The sequence below is a fragment of the Acomys russatus genome, chromosome 16 (genome assembly GCF_903995435.1).
Source record: "Acomys russatus chromosome 16, mAcoRus1.1, whole genome shotgun sequence".
NCBI lineage: Eukaryota > Metazoa > Chordata > Mammalia > Rodentia > Muridae > Acomys > Acomys russatus.
In genome coordinates, this window is record NC_067152.1 from 47,056,683 (window position 1) to 47,072,681 (window position 15,999).

At 50.5% G+C, this 15,999-nt stretch overlaps 1 protein-coding gene across 1 annotated transcript in view; it reads left to right on the plus strand.

Annotated features, from left to right (window-relative positions):
* Tbcd (tubulin folding cofactor D) overlaps positions 1-15,999 on the plus strand; it is a 163,441-nt gene that overhangs the window by 21,722 nt on the left and 125,720 nt on the right. The window contains exon 7 of the mRNA XM_051159315.1: positions 1,506-1,638. Within this exon, the coding sequence (XP_051015272.1) occupies positions 1,506-1,638 (133 nt within the window). The remainder of the gene's footprint in view (positions 1-1,505; positions 1,639-15,999) is intronic.

Here is a 15,999-nt window from a genome sequence, read left to right on the forward strand (position 1 = left end):
ATTTGAATAAATACAGAGATAATCTCAACACAACATGCCAGCACTGCGGCTCTCCCTCTCTGTCGCTGTCAGTGCCGCTGGGCGCCCTGCTGCTTCTGCAGCTTGGCCTGGTGACACCTCAACTTTGCTTCTTCTTTAGCTGTCAAATGGGCAGCTTGTAACAAAGCAAGCGTCTTCACATTTTTCTAATGTTTAATGGTGTACTTTGCCCTGGCAGGATGAAGGTGGAGGACAAATACCAGCCTGTGTAGGCGCTGCTTAGGGAAAAGCCCTGGCCGTGTGCACCTACAGTGAACAGGAGGAGCACTGGGTCAGGCAAGAACTGGACCAGGCTGTATGGAAATAGGGCACCTGAACCCTTGAGCGTGTCCTGTGAGATGTGACCCACAGGAAGTGGGGTCTTTACCACTGATCGGATGATGAGGAGTGCCAGTGGTCCACTTGTGCTTTCTCTGGGTGGGGCTGGAGCACAGTCTGCTAGTACCAACCAGTATGTGCTGAGAGAATCTGTTAACAAGACTGTGGATGGAGCTCTAACGGGCTAGTCAGGCGCAGTGACCAAGACTGGGTCTAGGTCTCAGGGTATATACATAGTCAGGCCACCAGAGGGCGAGTGGATGTCAGAGTTCTGACTTGTCTCTGAACTGTGGACTCACAGAACACACTGGCTGGTACTTCATGTGACTCCCTATTGGGTATTGCATGTGGAACACCCCACAGTGGACCACTCAGTCCCCAGGACTCGTACCTCCCTTCTCTGCAGACAGTTCTATTATTCATAAGGAACTACCTTACGGTCACCTGCTGACACTTCAGTTTCTGTGCTCCTACCTGACACTGCAGTTAGGACACTCATCAGACCCTGTTCTTACAGCTGTGCGTCTCCTCGTAGCTCCTTCCCCGACACAGACCTTCCTACCTCATTGGTGTCCTTCCTTGTTCAGCTGTCCTTTGGCAGTCAGTCCCCTGCGGTTGTCTTTGAGCCTCCTTTAGGGGGGCAGCACCTTCTGTCCCCTCTTCTCCACTTTGCCTCTCCCCCTCCTTGTGGGCCTGATGTCTGGGCTCAGGTTGTCAGCTGGGTGTTGGATGGAGGTTGTGTGACCTGTAAAGGCTGTGGAGGAGAGAGATCCTTGGGCTGGGCTTGGCTGTTGGACTAGGGCTGCTGAGGATGAATGCTGAGGCTAGGGGGTGTGCTTGGAAGGACTTGGGGCTGGGAAGTAGGCAGGTGTTCCCTGGTCGTGATGGGGATAAAGATGTCCATTGATTTGTGAAGCATCTGGGTGGGTTGGGGCCCAGGAGGGAAGCGGGTAGGGTGGTGAGGCCTGTGAGTAACTTCCTAAGAGATTCTGATGGGGAATCGGCTGCTGGGCCATGATGGTCAGGGACTTGGTTTCCATGTATGTAAGCCGCTGACCTGTTTAAGGTGACTGGGAGGTGGTGGGATGTGGACAACTTTCCAACACTGGAGTCTTACTGAGCATCTCCTGTGTTTGTACCCCCTGCAGGTTCATCACACGGCCTGACGTGAAGCAGAGAAAGATGGCCAGCTTTCTGGACTGGAGCCTTTGCACCTTGTCCCACTCTTCCTTCCAGACTATTGAGGGTGTCATTGCCATGGATGGGATGCTGCAAGCCCTGGTGAGCTCTGCCCCAGGGACAGCTTGTGGAGCTGTGGGACTGAAGGGATTGGCACTGTGCCCAGACTGATGGTTCCATTCACTCTACATCCAAGTTACTGGAGCTCGACTCCTTCACATCACCAGGTTGTACTGTCATTTTCTTCTGCTGTGTGCTTTGTGTATGAGACTGGTCTGGAGTGGTGGCTCACGGGAGAGCGCGGCAGATCTCTGCTTCACCACTAGAGGGCAGTGGTGCCTGTGGAACTGCAGCCACATCCTTGCAGGTTTCTAGTTTTGCTGTAGAGCAGTTAGTGAAGCTAGCCCCAGTGAAAGAAGGCGGAGGGCTTGACATCTGATTCCTGTGGGATAAGTGGGTTCCAGAGTTTCTAGTACCTAGACATTGGGACCCACCTGGAGATGCCCACTGTGCCCAACCTGCCTAGTGCTGGTCTTCTCTGCTTGTCTGGTATATGGCTTTTTAATATTGAGAAGAAGAAAAGCTCTAGTGTGAAATCACAAAGAGGATGTAGCCTCGTGAGCAAGGCTAGGAGGCTTCTGGACCAGCATTCAGGAGGTCACAGGTGGGCCCTAAGGAGTTCAGAGGGTCATGATGCCTCTCCAAGGGCGTGTCTGGAGTCTGTCTACAAGGTCACAGAGGCTCAAGCGCCGTGGCATTAAGAGTCAGCATTCTAGAGGAAGGCACGGGTAGCTCTGTCAGGCCACGGTCTCTGGGGTTGGCCATTCTGCAGAGTTGCACATAGCCTTCTGAAACTGAAGGCTCCAGGGTCAGCAGCCTCTTCCTGTTTTTCCTGCAGTGGCTGAGATTGAGAGTGCTTCTTGTCCTTGTCTTGGCGGCAGTGGCAGCCGACAGGTCACTCAGAAGCACCATCCTTTGGAGAAGTTTGAAGGCATCTTGGGTTTGGCTTTCTGCACAACTACACAGATCGTGATGCTGGGTCGGGGGGGGGGGGTGTCAGGGCCAGGACCGTGTGACTGAGGATGGGCGGTGAGTGGAGGCTCTCTGGACGCCTTCCACCTGCGTCTGCAGCTGTGTGTCCTGCTGGTGGGAATGGGGGAATGTTGCCATTGCAGAGGTCTGCCATTCAGCACACACAGGGGGGAAACCTGTCCAGTGCTTCCACGTTGCTGTGTTAGCAGCTTGAAATCAAGACGTGATGTGCTTGCGATGAACACTTTGTCCCTTCAGTTGGATCGTTCGTTTTGTTATCTATGCCCACAGTTGTGTAGCCTCCATTGTCTCCCCTCAGGGGCCCCCGACTGCATCTGTCTGTGGAGGGGACTTTCAGGACACTGGGCATGCACAGAGTCATGCAGGATGGGCTTCTGTCACTGAACACGGTATCCTTAAGGTCTCTCTACCCTGTGCCACGTGTCAGTTCTTCACCCCGTTTTTATGGCCAGAAAATGTTTTACTACGTAACTGGTTTTGACTGTTGTGATTAATGCCACTGGGAACATAAAAGAAGTTTTTTTTTTTTGTTGTTTTTATTTTAAAATTTAACTTATGTTTATAATTCTCTTGGGTATATATCAGTAGTTTTTTAAAAAGTGCGTACGATAATATTTAACTCAGCAGATAGTACTGAGAGGTATTTAATACTCCTCGGCTCACAGTGTCCCCTATCTCTCCCCCTCTCTTCCCGTCTCTTTCAGGTAGTGCTGAGGTGTCAAACCAAGACTGTTAAACATGCACCGAGCCATATAGCTTTACTCAACGCCTGATAGTGTTTTTTAAACATAATATTTTGTTTTTGAAGTTTTTTTTTTTTTTTTTTAAATTATGGTTGTGGTGCTTGAGAGAGCTCATGTGCTGCCTTTCTAGAGGGACCCAGTGGGGTTCCAGCATCCCTGTGGGGGGAGGCACACAACCCCCTGTAACTAGGTGCAGGAGATCTGATGCCATCTTTTGGCTTCTGGGGACACTTATACACACACTTATACACACACACACACACACACACACACACACACACACACCCATAGATAGAAATAAATCTTTGTTTTTGTTTTTGCAGACAGGGTTTCTCTGTGTAGCCCTGGCTGTCCTGGAACTCAATCTGTAGACCAGGCTGGGCTTGAACTCACAGCGATCCTCCTGCCTCTGCCTCCCGAGTGCTGTACCACCACGCCCGGCTAAATCATTAGAAAAGTTATGGTTGCCTCCACTTATCAGTTATTGTACTCACATGTCCACACGCACGGACTAAATATAAAAGACCATGCTTGCCTGTGTTGTCGCATTGGTGAAGTGTGAGGTTCTGTCTGTGGAGACATCTTTGGGGTTTGCAATTACAGGTGTGTAGTCTGACCTCAGAGGATTTTGTTCCAGCTGTGTGGAGCGGTGACGAAAGCGGGCTTTGTTGTGATTCCCCTTTGACTGCAGCAGTAGAGGTTGGTGTAGGCTGTGTCTCCCCCTGAAGCATGGAGGAGCGAAGTGGACAGGAATGGCTTGTTGATTTATAAACCATGGTAGGTCTTGTACCCTCGTCTTGTAGGCAGCTCTGGTGAAGAGGTAGATAGAAATGGTTAGTTTAAAAAATGTGGGTGTGAGCCCTTCATATTTTGCATGAATTGTTAATTTATTTTATTTTATTTTTCACATTTGTTTGTTGTTGACACTTGTTTTTAATCTCTATTTTATTTGGGGTATTGAAGCCTCTGCCTCCCTTCCACCAACCCTTAACCCCGGGTGTGAGAAAGAACGTTAGTGGGGAGAGGGGGCGCAGACACCTTTACTTCTCCTGGCTGTTTAGGGTCCGTGGGTTCTTTCGGGGCAACACTAATCTCCACCAACAGCAAACGCAGCAAGCAGCCTCCTCCGAGCCGAGCCATCCTTCTCTGGTCTCTCCAAATTACTATACACCACACCATCTCTCCGGGAGAATCCTAGACCACGCCCCTCTCCGTGCTGCACAAGTTAGGCCGTTACCAGCAGGCAAAGACCACGTCCCACAGGAGACAGTTATCACCTGTGGACAAACTAAAGCCCAAACTAAAATCCCGCACTTGGAATTAAAACAAAAACATATTTACATAACACAACTAAGTTTACAAAGAAACCAAAACTTGTGTTACAGTTTGGTTTGTGTGTGTGATGTACATGTGTGGTGATCCAAGTGCTCTTAATTGTTCAACCATCTTTTGAGCCTAGCAGCAACAAAAGCAACAATAATGACTTCAAAACAACTTGTTGAAGGTTTCTGTGTCCAACTGAGCCATTTCTCTTCCTCCCTGCCCTACCTGCTGTACACTTTCCACCCCACCACTACCTCCATTTAAAATATTTATTTATTTATTTATTTATTTATTGAGACAGGGTCTTTTTTTGTAGCCCTGATTGTCCTGGAACTCAAGACTGGGCTTGAACTCAGAGATCCACCAACTTCTGCCTCCTGAGGGGTAGGGTTAAAGGCGTGTGCCACCATGCCTGGTTTCCTACCCACTTTTTAAAAACGAGGCATGTCTTACCATGTAGCCCTGGCTTGCCTGGGACTTGTAGACTAGGCTGGCCTTGAAGCGTGCCGATACTCCTGTAGACCAGGCTGGCCTTGAACGCGTGCCAATACTCCTGTTTCTTCCGTCTGAGTGCTAGAATTTCAGGTGTGTGCCAACGCTTCTGGCTTGGCATGAATCTTGCTGAAAAGGTCTTTTAAAAAGTAGTTAATTTATATATATACAGTATTCCTCCTGGGTATATGCCTGCAGGCCAGAAGAGGGCACCAGATCTCATTATAGATGGTTGTGAACCACCATGTGGTTACTGAGAATTGAACTCAGGACCTTTGGAAGAACAGCGCTGCTCTTAACCTCTGAGCCGTCTCTCCAGCCCTTGCTGAAAAGTTTTACATCAGGAAAATACAGGAAGGATTGGTGAAATGTGGCTAAAGTCTGTTAATCCATGGTGGTGTTTGAGGGAAGCGTGTTGGATCTATCTAGCATGTATATGTGGACCTATGTATATGTGTGTGTGCATGTGACACATGGGAAGGCAGGCATGATTAATCTCAGGGGGTTGGTCTTAGATCGGTTTTGTCAGCTGTCTTCGTGCTTTCTGGTGTTAGGGATGGTGAGAAGGGCCATGTTTTATAGCTCAGGGTAGCTTCTGTTAGTTATGGGTGTGTATCACTGTACCTAGCTAGCAGTCTGGGTTTCTGAGGGCCTTTAGGGTCTACAGCGAGCTTCTCAGAAGCCTGGTCCAGGAGTTTCTGTGCTCTGTGCTGCTGGCCCTGGCTGTAGAGACTGTGGCTGGCAGGGTAGACAGGCTTCCTGCTTAGGGGGTGTAGACTTCTGTGGGAGGTGGTGATAACCAGCGGGCTTTGACTGAGGGGGCAGTGGAGGTCTTGGTCAGAGTGCCTGTCGCGTTTCGCAATGGCTGTTTTTTGTCTAGTTTTACATACTTTGCCTATAGCCTTTTTTTTCTTTTTTTTTTTTTTTTTCTTTTGGCTTTTCGAGACAGGGTTTCTCTGTGTAGCCTTGGCTGTCCTAGACTCACTTTGTAGACAGGCTGGCCTGGAACTCACAGCGATCCTCCTGCCTCTGCCTCCCGAGTGCCTTTTTGTTCTCTTTGGTCACCTATTTCTTGTCTCTCTGTGTCTTCCCGGGTTTTCTGTTTCTCCTGATTTGGAGGGTGTGTAGATTGCGCACAGACACGGCGGGCTGGTTGCTGCCCCATTCCTTGCCAGTTATGCCAGTGGGTTGAGATTCCTTTTAGTGACTTAAGCCAGTTAGACATGTGTACATGTGTGCCTTTTATTTGGACATCTTCAAATTCCAGTGTTGAGGGAGAGAAATTGTCTCTTTTTTCTTCCTCCTGAGGTGTAAAAAGGGCTCCCAGAGGCTTAGAAAGTCAAGTCTCTACCCTGCCCCACAAGCTGGGTGTGTTGGCGAGGGAGGAGGAGATGAGACCAGCCCTGCCTGGGGCAGAGCACTTTGCTGGTTTGGCAACAGCACCTCTGCTCTATCTAGAGAGATTTGCCCTGAGGATGGTGAGCAATTGTCTGACGCAGACAACTGAAATCCTGGGAAGTGGATGGATGAAACTGCTGTGGATCAACAGCTATGGTGGTCTCCTCTTGGGCTCACAGTGCCTGGCCTGGCCCCACAGAAGCTTCTGGAGTTCCAGCTGCTTGGGGCAGCAGTCCCCACAGTCTCCCACTTTGCTTCTGTCTCTCGTCTAGAGGGTCACTTGGGTCTGATCTGGCTCCCGGGCAGGAGGAAGTTAGGCTGGGTGGGTGGGGCAGTTTCACCATGGGCTTGTCAGACCTGAAGGCAGAGGGCTGGGTGTCTGCGTGATGAAACTTGCAGGTGCACCGAGCTTCAGGATTGCATGTTTCCTTTGATGCACTTGGCTTCGTTTGTATCCACCTGTTCATTAGTGTGGGCTAGGCGAAACAGGTGAACTCTGAACAAGTCACATCGAAACTAGGATTGAGTTTATTTCCCTCGAAGCACAGTCCTCTTGCGGCATTGATTTTTAACTCTCGTGGGAAGGAAACAAGTGTTTGGCAGCGTCATTTCTCTGGAAGGCCCCTTTATTCCTGAAATTAGTATTAATGCAAATGGAGGATATTTGAGGATGGAAAAAATATTTAAAATAAAACATTGTCACTTACATGTATTTTAGCTTGGTTACTGGTTGGTAATGTGTGCTTGTGGTTTCCCTGAGACCTGGAGGTTCTGAACGCTGTGGCGCCATCTCTGCATCCCCTGCAGTGGCCATGATGGAGGAACAGGCTGCTGGTGGGAAGGTGGGAGGTGCTGCGTGTGTTGATTGGTGGCAGGAGACACTCTTCTGCTCGCCATCTGTCCTTCACAGTTAAGTTTCCTTAACACAGTTAAGTTTTCTTATTTTTCCTATTTTTAAATTTTCAAAATCTGCCAGGCGTGGTGGCACACACTTTTAATCCCAGCACTCAGGAAGCAGAGGCAGGTGAATCTCTGAATTTGAGGCCAGCCTGGTCTACCGAGGTGGAGGGGGGGGAGAGAAGGGAGGAGAGATACCTGGATAGTCAAGGCCACATAGAGAAACTGACCTGAAAAACAAAACAAAACAAAATTCAAAATTTATTTTATTATTGACTAAAGGTAGAATTCTTACTAGACGTACAGTTTGGGGTAGCTCAGTGCCAGAGACCACTTGTCTGGCATGCTTGAGGGCCGTGGCTCACCTAGCACGGAGAAAAACAAAAAGCCACAGCATTTTACTGAAACACAGAAACCTCACAAACAATGGTATTACAACTCAAGAAAGCCAAGGGCACTGGGATCCACAGGTCCACCCAGGCTGCGGTGCAGCAGGCACCAGGAGACTGTAGACATGTGGTTTAAAGAAGGAAGGGGTCAGGTGCCTGGGTCAGGTGACTGTTGACCAGCTAAACTATGTGGGTAGGCCTGAGGAACCCGTATCCTCGGCCTTCAGCTGCCTGACCAGCCAGTCCTGGCCTTGGCCTCCAAATAGGCTTTAGCTATACTTGGATTTCATCTCTCCTCGGTATTTCATCTCACCTGAGGCATAGGTGTGGGACCTTGCTCTATCTGGAAGACCTCTCTTGCCTCAGAGCGTGTGCAGACTGACTAACCAGCACTGGTCACGCCTTTTCGACAGAGCTAGGCCTGCCCGTGGTCTTGTGGGCTTCTCTGGAGCCTTGTTTCTAGAGATGCTCACGCTCATGGTGCCAAGGGCATACATAGTGTCTGGGTGGTTGTGTCTTTGTGTCAGGGCAGCTTTTCTTTTCACCGTGTTTATGTATTTTGTGGCTGTGGCATTCGTGTGGGAGCCAACTTCTAGAAGTAGTTCTCACCTTTGGCTATATGAGTTGCAGGGATTGGCCTTAGACTTGGCAGCGAGTGCCTTTACCCACTGAGCCATCCTGCAGCCCCAGAGTAGGCTCTGTGGAGAAAATATGTAACAGTGTGGGGTACAGCACTGAATGCTGTGTTTCTGTAGATTCAGGGAAATAAGTTCCCGAGTTAGGCTTTGAGCTGTACCGTATCTAGTTTCAGGCAGCTCAGCTGTGTGCACAGGTGAGCCCTGGTGAGCCCGGGAGGAACACGCATGGACATGCAGGCAGTGCAGGGTTCCATAGCTGCCATGGGAAAGGATCTGTAGGTCCCAGGCCTCATCCTCTTCATCCCTTTGAAAGAGTAGAAAGTGCTGTCTGCCCACCTGCTGGTGTGAGCTGGCTTAGTCTGCAGGCTGAGGAGGCCAGTGCTACCTTTAGCCTTGGTTTGTGGTTTTTGCTGCAGGCCATTTGAACACCTCACAGCTCCACTCCCCGCCCCCTCACCTGGCCCATGGGCAGGCGTTGGTATCTGCTTGCCTATACTTTCTTTGGCCTTCCTTCTTTCTCACATGCTTCCCTCAGGCCTTGCCTGTTGACATCTCATCTCTGATTTGCCCTCGATTTTTGTTTCCTGCGGTCTGTCCTTGTTCTAGAGTGCTCATTCTGTGGGCAGGGGGTACACTTGAAACACCTGGAATCACAACCTCTCCTCATGCCTGTTGTCCCACCACTTGTCCTCCTTAGTTTCGTAAATGTAGAAACTTGACAGTAGGTGTGTGTGTGTGTGTGTGTGTGTGTGTGTGTGTGTGAGAGAGAGAGAGAGAGAGAGAGAGAGAGAGAGAGAGAGAGAGAGAGAGAGACTGACAGAGACCATGTAAGAGAGAGACAGAAACACTGTGTGTGTGAAAGAGAGAGAGAGAGAGACAGAGAGAGATGTTATGAGAGAGAGAGAGACAGAAACACTGTGTGTGTGTGTGTGTGTGTGTGTGTGTGTGTGTGTGAGAGAGAGAGAGAGAGAGAGAGAGAGAGACTGACAGAGACCATGTAAGAGAGAGACAGAAACACTGTGTGTGTGAAAGAGAGAGAGAGAGACAGAGAGAGATGTTATGAGAGAGATAGAGACAGAAACACTGTGTGTGTGTGTGTGTGTGAGAGAGAGAGAGAGAGAGACGACAGAGACCATGTAACAGAGAGACAAACACTGAGTGAGAGAGAGAGACAAAGACAGAGAGACAGACAGATGTTGTGAGAGATAGAGACAAACACTGTGTGAGAGAGACACTGACAGAGACCATGTAAGAGAGAGACAGAAACGCTGAGTGTGTGTGTGAGACACACACACACACACACACACACACACACACACACTCTGAGACTAATGGATACAGACAGAGACTGTATGAGAGACAGAGAGCCTGTACCTGTGTGTGAGAGACAGACTGACTGACTGAGGCGAGATTGTCCCTGCCTGTGCCCTCCATGCCTGCTGTGTTGTTTGGTTCTCATGTCTTATCCAGAGCGTCACCTGGCTTTCTAGCTACTCCTTCATGACACCTTCTTTTCACCTCACAAGCCTTCATGGTACAGTTCATCAGTCCCTTTGCCCTCACTCAAGCCTGCCCCATCTGCTGGCCTGGTTTTGAACATCTGTGTGGTTGGTTACCGATGCCTGGTCATCGGAGCAGCTGGGCCACTGGCCAGCCCTGTTGCTGTGTCATCCTGAAGTTGTTTCCTCTTTGTTCTTTTTAAGAGCTTTGAGCAGCTGATACTTTTGTTCTGCCATTGGGTCTTTCCACAGAGTCTGTAAACTCTGGTTTATGTGTACAGACCCTTCAGTAGGTTGTGCTGGCAGCCTAACCCTGTCAGGAGAGCCCTCCATCCCAGCACGTGCCTGCTTGGCTGCGTTATGACAGAGGGTCCGTGCCTTCTGTAGTGTGCTCCGAGTAATGGAGGGCCTTTGTGCTGCCCCTCCCCGCCTCCGTGTGCTGTGGGCTTGGCACAGCCTCAGCCTCTCCTGGCCTATGCTTCCTTAGTCTCCCTCAGTTCCCTGACTTCTGCTTGGGGCCAGCACTGATCTTGCCTGCATTTGGGATCTTTGGGTTTTTGTCTCTGACTTCAGACCCCTCAGCCATACGGGCGTTCCTCCTTCCTCCTTGTGCCCAGGTTCTTCTCTGGACGCAGCTCCTGCCTTTGAGTCTGGGAAGTCTGAGTGTGGGGCTGTCCTCAGGCCTGGGCTCTCAGTGGGAGGAGCGTTACTACACTTTTTACATTTATCAGTTGATCGAGAAATGGTTATTTTTGCTTAAGAAGTACTCAAAATTGAAATAAGTAGCAGTGACACAGACTTGAGGGGCTGGGTTAGCTGTGCTCCACATTGGTCCCTTTCCTGCTGTTGGAGGGCTTTCCTATCCGGGAGTTTTCACTTCACGCAGGACATTGGCCAGTGTTAGGGTCTTTTGCTATGAAGAGTTGCTTCTCTTGAGCTGGCTGCGCTGGTACATGCTGGTCATGTAGCAGTCAGAGGCCGAGGTGGGAGGATCTTGAGTTTGAGGTCGTTTGGGGCTGAATAGGGGACACCCTGTCACATATACATGCATAAACAAATCTGAACTTGATGGTTCAGCTTCTTACGAGTGACGTTCTTCTGCCAGTGGTATAATCTCTCTCATTATGTGGTAGAAGAGGAACTTGCTTTGCTTCTCCAGTGAGGAAGGAAATGCCCTCTTTCCTGGAAGTCTTGCCTTTAGGATATGGTCAAACCTGAAACTGCCCAGGGGGTGGCTTATATCCTGAGAATTTGGCCTGATCTAGGAGTCCAGAAGTGGCCCAGAGGTCGTCTTCTGCAGAACCACTCAAGCTAGAAATCTTCGGTGCAGCTTTTGTGGCCGTAGAGCTGCCATGAGGCTGTGAGGGAGGGCACTGATGACTGATCTCAGCAGTCTGCCTGTTGGGCAGGTGATACCTCTGGCCTGGATGCTGCTCCTGGGGGCTGGGCTCTGCCTTGTATCTGAGCACTCCTCTTCTAGCGTCAGTGTGCTGCTCTTGGGCAGTGAGTCCTTCAAAGCATCTCTCACTTGTATTTGTTATAAGCCTGTAAGTAGATGTGCCAGACTGCAAAGTTCTAGGCTCTACTTAGTGAAAAGAGTTTCCTCCCCACGATGCTGGGGAAGGGGGTTCAGGAGTGAGCTGTGTGGGTGCCTTTGCGTTGCTGAAGAAGTCGATAGAGGTAGATCCTCTGGCCTGGGCAAGAACCTGGCATTGTCTGGGTGCTCAGCCTGGGCTTTCTGTTTCTGCTTGGGTTTTGATCTCCTATGTGACATGTTTAAAAATGCCTTATATTTCTATCCTTGCTGGTTTGCTAAGTCTCTCATTATGTGGAACTTTCTTAGTGTTAAGACAGTAGAGGAGACTTGGCTTTTCGCCGTGTGCCTTGTCCCATCTGTGAGGTAGCATGGGTACAGTAGCGCTCTCCCGAGAGACAGAACAGGACTTGGAATACCTTCTAGTAACCTGCTCTTCTGATGCTGTGGTTTCTGAGTCTGCTCTAGTGCTGGTTAGTGCTCTCAAGGTTTCAGACGGGTAAGCTTCTGAGAGGCCTTGCATTTCAGTGACAGCCACACCTGAGCCCCAGTGCAGGGACCTTTCTCCAAGGGCCTGGGGTGGAGTTGCTTTTCTTGGCTTGAACTTGGCAGTGCCTTCAGGGAGCCTCAAACCAGCACCTCTTGCTTGGCAGCAGAGTGAACTTGCTTCTGTGTGGCTCTTCAGCCTGTGATTTACAGGCTTGGAGAGCATGCCCCAGGGAGGGGAAGCGAGCTTGGGTGGGTCGCAGTAGAAAGGTGTGGTGGTGGTTTAGGATGATTGCTGGGAAACTTGTTTCGCTTGCACCCTACACTGGGCTGGTTTCTAGAACAACAAAAACAGATGTGGCTGCTCCTCCTGTGCCGAGAGGTGTTTTTTCCCCAAGCTGTTGGTGGTGTAATTGCCTTGGTGTTGCCTGTGCTTTTCAGAAAAGCAGGTGGCTTTAGCTGGTTCCTATTTGTTCACAAGAGCGGAGTGTGTGTGTGAATCAGTGTGAATGTTCAAGTTCCTCTGAAGCTGAGAGTCACTCCCCAGGGCGGGGCACTGATCAGCAGTGGGAAGACGGAGAAGTGCTGTGAACGACAGCAAAGCCCAGCTGTTTTAAATGCGGCGCAGCCCATGCCGGCTGTGACCCTGTGGTCCTCGTGCTCCGCCCCCTTAGTGCTGTGAAGATGCCTTCTATGTGAAAAAAATCAAAGTCTGGTATTCATCTTTCTCCCAGGGAAGGGTTCCCTTTCTTTTTTCTTGGGTGCTACATGGAGAGTTGCTGTCTTCCTGACTTTTCTCTGAGCGCGAACTCTTGTGCCATCTTGGAAATCTAGGTTGAAGCAACTAGAATGGTTCAGGGTGGAGAGAGTTGGTGCTGTTCTCAGGAAGGTTTAGACTGTTGCTTCTCTCTCTTCCAGGCACTGAGTTTGGCTTGTGTGGTGGGGTGGTGGGGGGCAGGTAGGCAGTAGAAGCTGGACTGGGCATTTGCAGGTGTGGGAGCGTGCCACATGGCCATGTGCCTATTGCCAGGGCGTTGTCCACCCACTGTACCCACATGTGATGAGGCTCTCCTCACTTACCCACTGGTCCAGGAGCTGTTTTGATACTTTCTGACCCCCAATGAATACTCCATATTTCTGCTTGAGAGATTTTGAGTCTTTAAATGTATACCTTACATGTAAAATACACGGTGTTTGATGCGTTTGAGTTTATGTGAAGTAACTTCTGGTTTTCTCTCACGTGAACTAAATCCAGAGAATGCTTCTTAAAATTTTTTTTTTTTAGGTATTTATTAGTTACACTTTTCATACACAGCCATGGCTACATAGAGAAACACTGTCTTGAAAAAACAAGCAAGCAAACAAACACAATTTATATAATATATTTTGATCGTATCTTTTTCTGTCCTCCAACTCTTCCCACCACCCTATCTACCCACATTTATGTTCTCTCTTTTTCAAACAAAACAAAACAAAACAAATCTTGCCACAAACACACAAAAATGAAAATCATAACAAACAACAAGCAGAAGACCAGGTGGGGTTTGATAAGGACTCAGCACTTGCCAAGCATTGCAAACCCTGAGTTTGTGCACACTGTCCAGCTGTGGGTCTCCCTGCTGGTTCCCGTCCAGCTGTGGGTCTCCCTGCTGGTTCCCGTCCAGCTGTGGGTCTCCCTGCTGGTTCCCGTCCAGCTGTGGGTCTCGTGCTGGTTCCCGTCCAGCTGTGGGTCTCCCTGCTGGTTCCCGTCCAGCTGTGGGTCTCCCTGCTGGTTCCCGTCCAGCTGTGGGTCTCCCTGCTGGTTCCCGTCCAGCTGTGGGTCTCCGTGCTGGTTCCCGTCCAGCTGTGGGTCTCCCTGCTGGTTCCCGTCCAGCTGTGGGTCTCCGTGCTGGTTCCCGTCCAGCTGTGGGTCTCCCTGCTGGTTCCCGTCCAGCTGTGGGTCTCCCTGCTGGTTCCCGTCCAGCTGTGGGTCTCCCTGCTGGTTCCCGTCCAGCTGTGGGTCTCGTGCTGGTTCCCGTCCAGCTGTGGGTCTCCCTGCTGGTTCCCATCCAGCTGTGGGTCTCGTGCTGGTTCCCGTCCAGCTGTGGGTCTCCCTGCTGGTTTCCGTCCAGCTGTGGGTCTCCCTGCTGGTTCCCGTCCAGCTGTGGGTCTCGTGCTGGTTCCCGTCCAGCTGTGGGTTCTCCCTGCTGGTTCCCGTCCAGCTGTGGGTCTCGTGCTGGTTCCCGTCCAGCTGTGGGTCTCCCTGCTGGTTCCCATCCAGCTGTGGGTCTCGTGCTGGTTCCCGTCCAGCTGTGGGTCTCCCTGCTGGTTCCCATCCAGCTGTGGGTCTCGTGCTGGTTCCCGTCCAGCTGTGGGTCTCGTGCTGGTTCCTGTCCACTGCAGACACCACCCTGATGTGCACTGAACACGGCACTGTACTTACTTGGTAGGGGATTGTCATCCAGGTCTGTCTTCTGTTCTCTGGGGAATGTGTTTGCGAATAAGGTTGATGTGCTTTAGGTACTCAGTGAGGTGGGTGTTGTAATTGTCCGTTCTTCACAGACTGAGGAAAGGAGACCAGGCAGTGGTGGCCTGTGACGTAGGATAGTTGGCTGTGCCCAGCAGCACTTGGGCAGGCTGGTTCCAGCTTCTCTATCCAGCTTCTCTGTGAGGAAGCTTACTCAGTCCTTATTTGTTTACTTGTTTGTTTGTTTGTTTACTTATGTGTGTGTGGGGGCAATGAGACTATGTATGTATGGACTGAAGAGGAGGGTGCAATGCAGATGACTAGACCCTGACAGCACCTGGTTGTGAGTTTGGTGCGTATGTGTGTGTGTGTCTTGTATGCCATCACATGTGTTTATGCCAATTTTTTCATTTATTTATTTATTTATTCACTTTACTACCTGTTCACAGCCCCTTCTTCCTCCTAATCCCACCTTCACATCCCTCCTCCCTCCCATTTCTCCTCAGCGACAGAGAGCCTCCCCCAGCCCCCCATGGGTACCAAGCAGCCCTGGCATATCAAGGACTAAGCCTATCCTCTCCCACGGAGGCCAGACAAGGCAGCCCAGCTAGGGGAAAGGGATCCAAAGGCAGGAAACCGAGTCAGAGGCAGCCCCTGCTCTGGCTGTTAGGGGCCTATATGAAGACCAAGCTGCACACCTGCTACATATGTGTAGGGGTCAGGGTCCAGCCATGCATGCTGTTTGGTTGGTGGTTCAGTCTCTGTGAGCCCCCATGGGCCCAGGTTGGTTGACTCTGGAGGTTTTCTTGTGGTGTCCTTGACTCCTCCGGCTCCCTCTAGTCTTCCTCCTACTCTCCACAAAACACCCGAGCTCTGCCTATTGTCTGGCTGTGGGTCTCTGCTTCTGTTTCTATCAGCTGCTGGGTGGAGCCTCTCAGAAGACAACAGAGTATCTTTAACAGTGTCAGGGGCTGGCTCTCTCCCATGGGTGGGTTGCAAGTTGGGCCAGTCACCGGGTGGCCTTTCCTTCAATCTTTCCTCCATCTTTATCCCTACGCTTCTCGTAGGCAGGACAGATTTTGGGTAGGTTTTGTGTGTGGGTTGGTGTCCCCTCCCTCCCTGGCTACAGGAGGTGGTGAGTTCAGGCTCCATATCCCCTCTGCTAGGAGTCTTAGCTAGGGCGACCCCCACCCTAGACCCCTGGGAATCTCTAAGTCTCCTCCGCTCCCCACACCTGATCCTCAGTTTCCTCCTTACCCCCTCTCCCATCCCTTTTCCTCCCTCCATCCTCTTCAGCCGTCTATTTTATTTCCCTTTCTGAGTGCGGTTGAAGCCTCCTCCCTTGGTTCCTCCTTGTTACGTGGCTGCTTTGGGTCTGTGGACTGCAGCAGGGTTGTCCTGTACCTTATGGCTAATACCCACTTTTAAGTGAGCACAGACCATGTGTCTGGGTTACCTCACTCAGGCTGGTATTTTCTAGTTTGAGCCATTTGCCTGCATATTTCATGATGCCCTTGTTTTTAATAGCTGAGTAGTATTCCAGTGTGTAAATGTACCTCATTTTA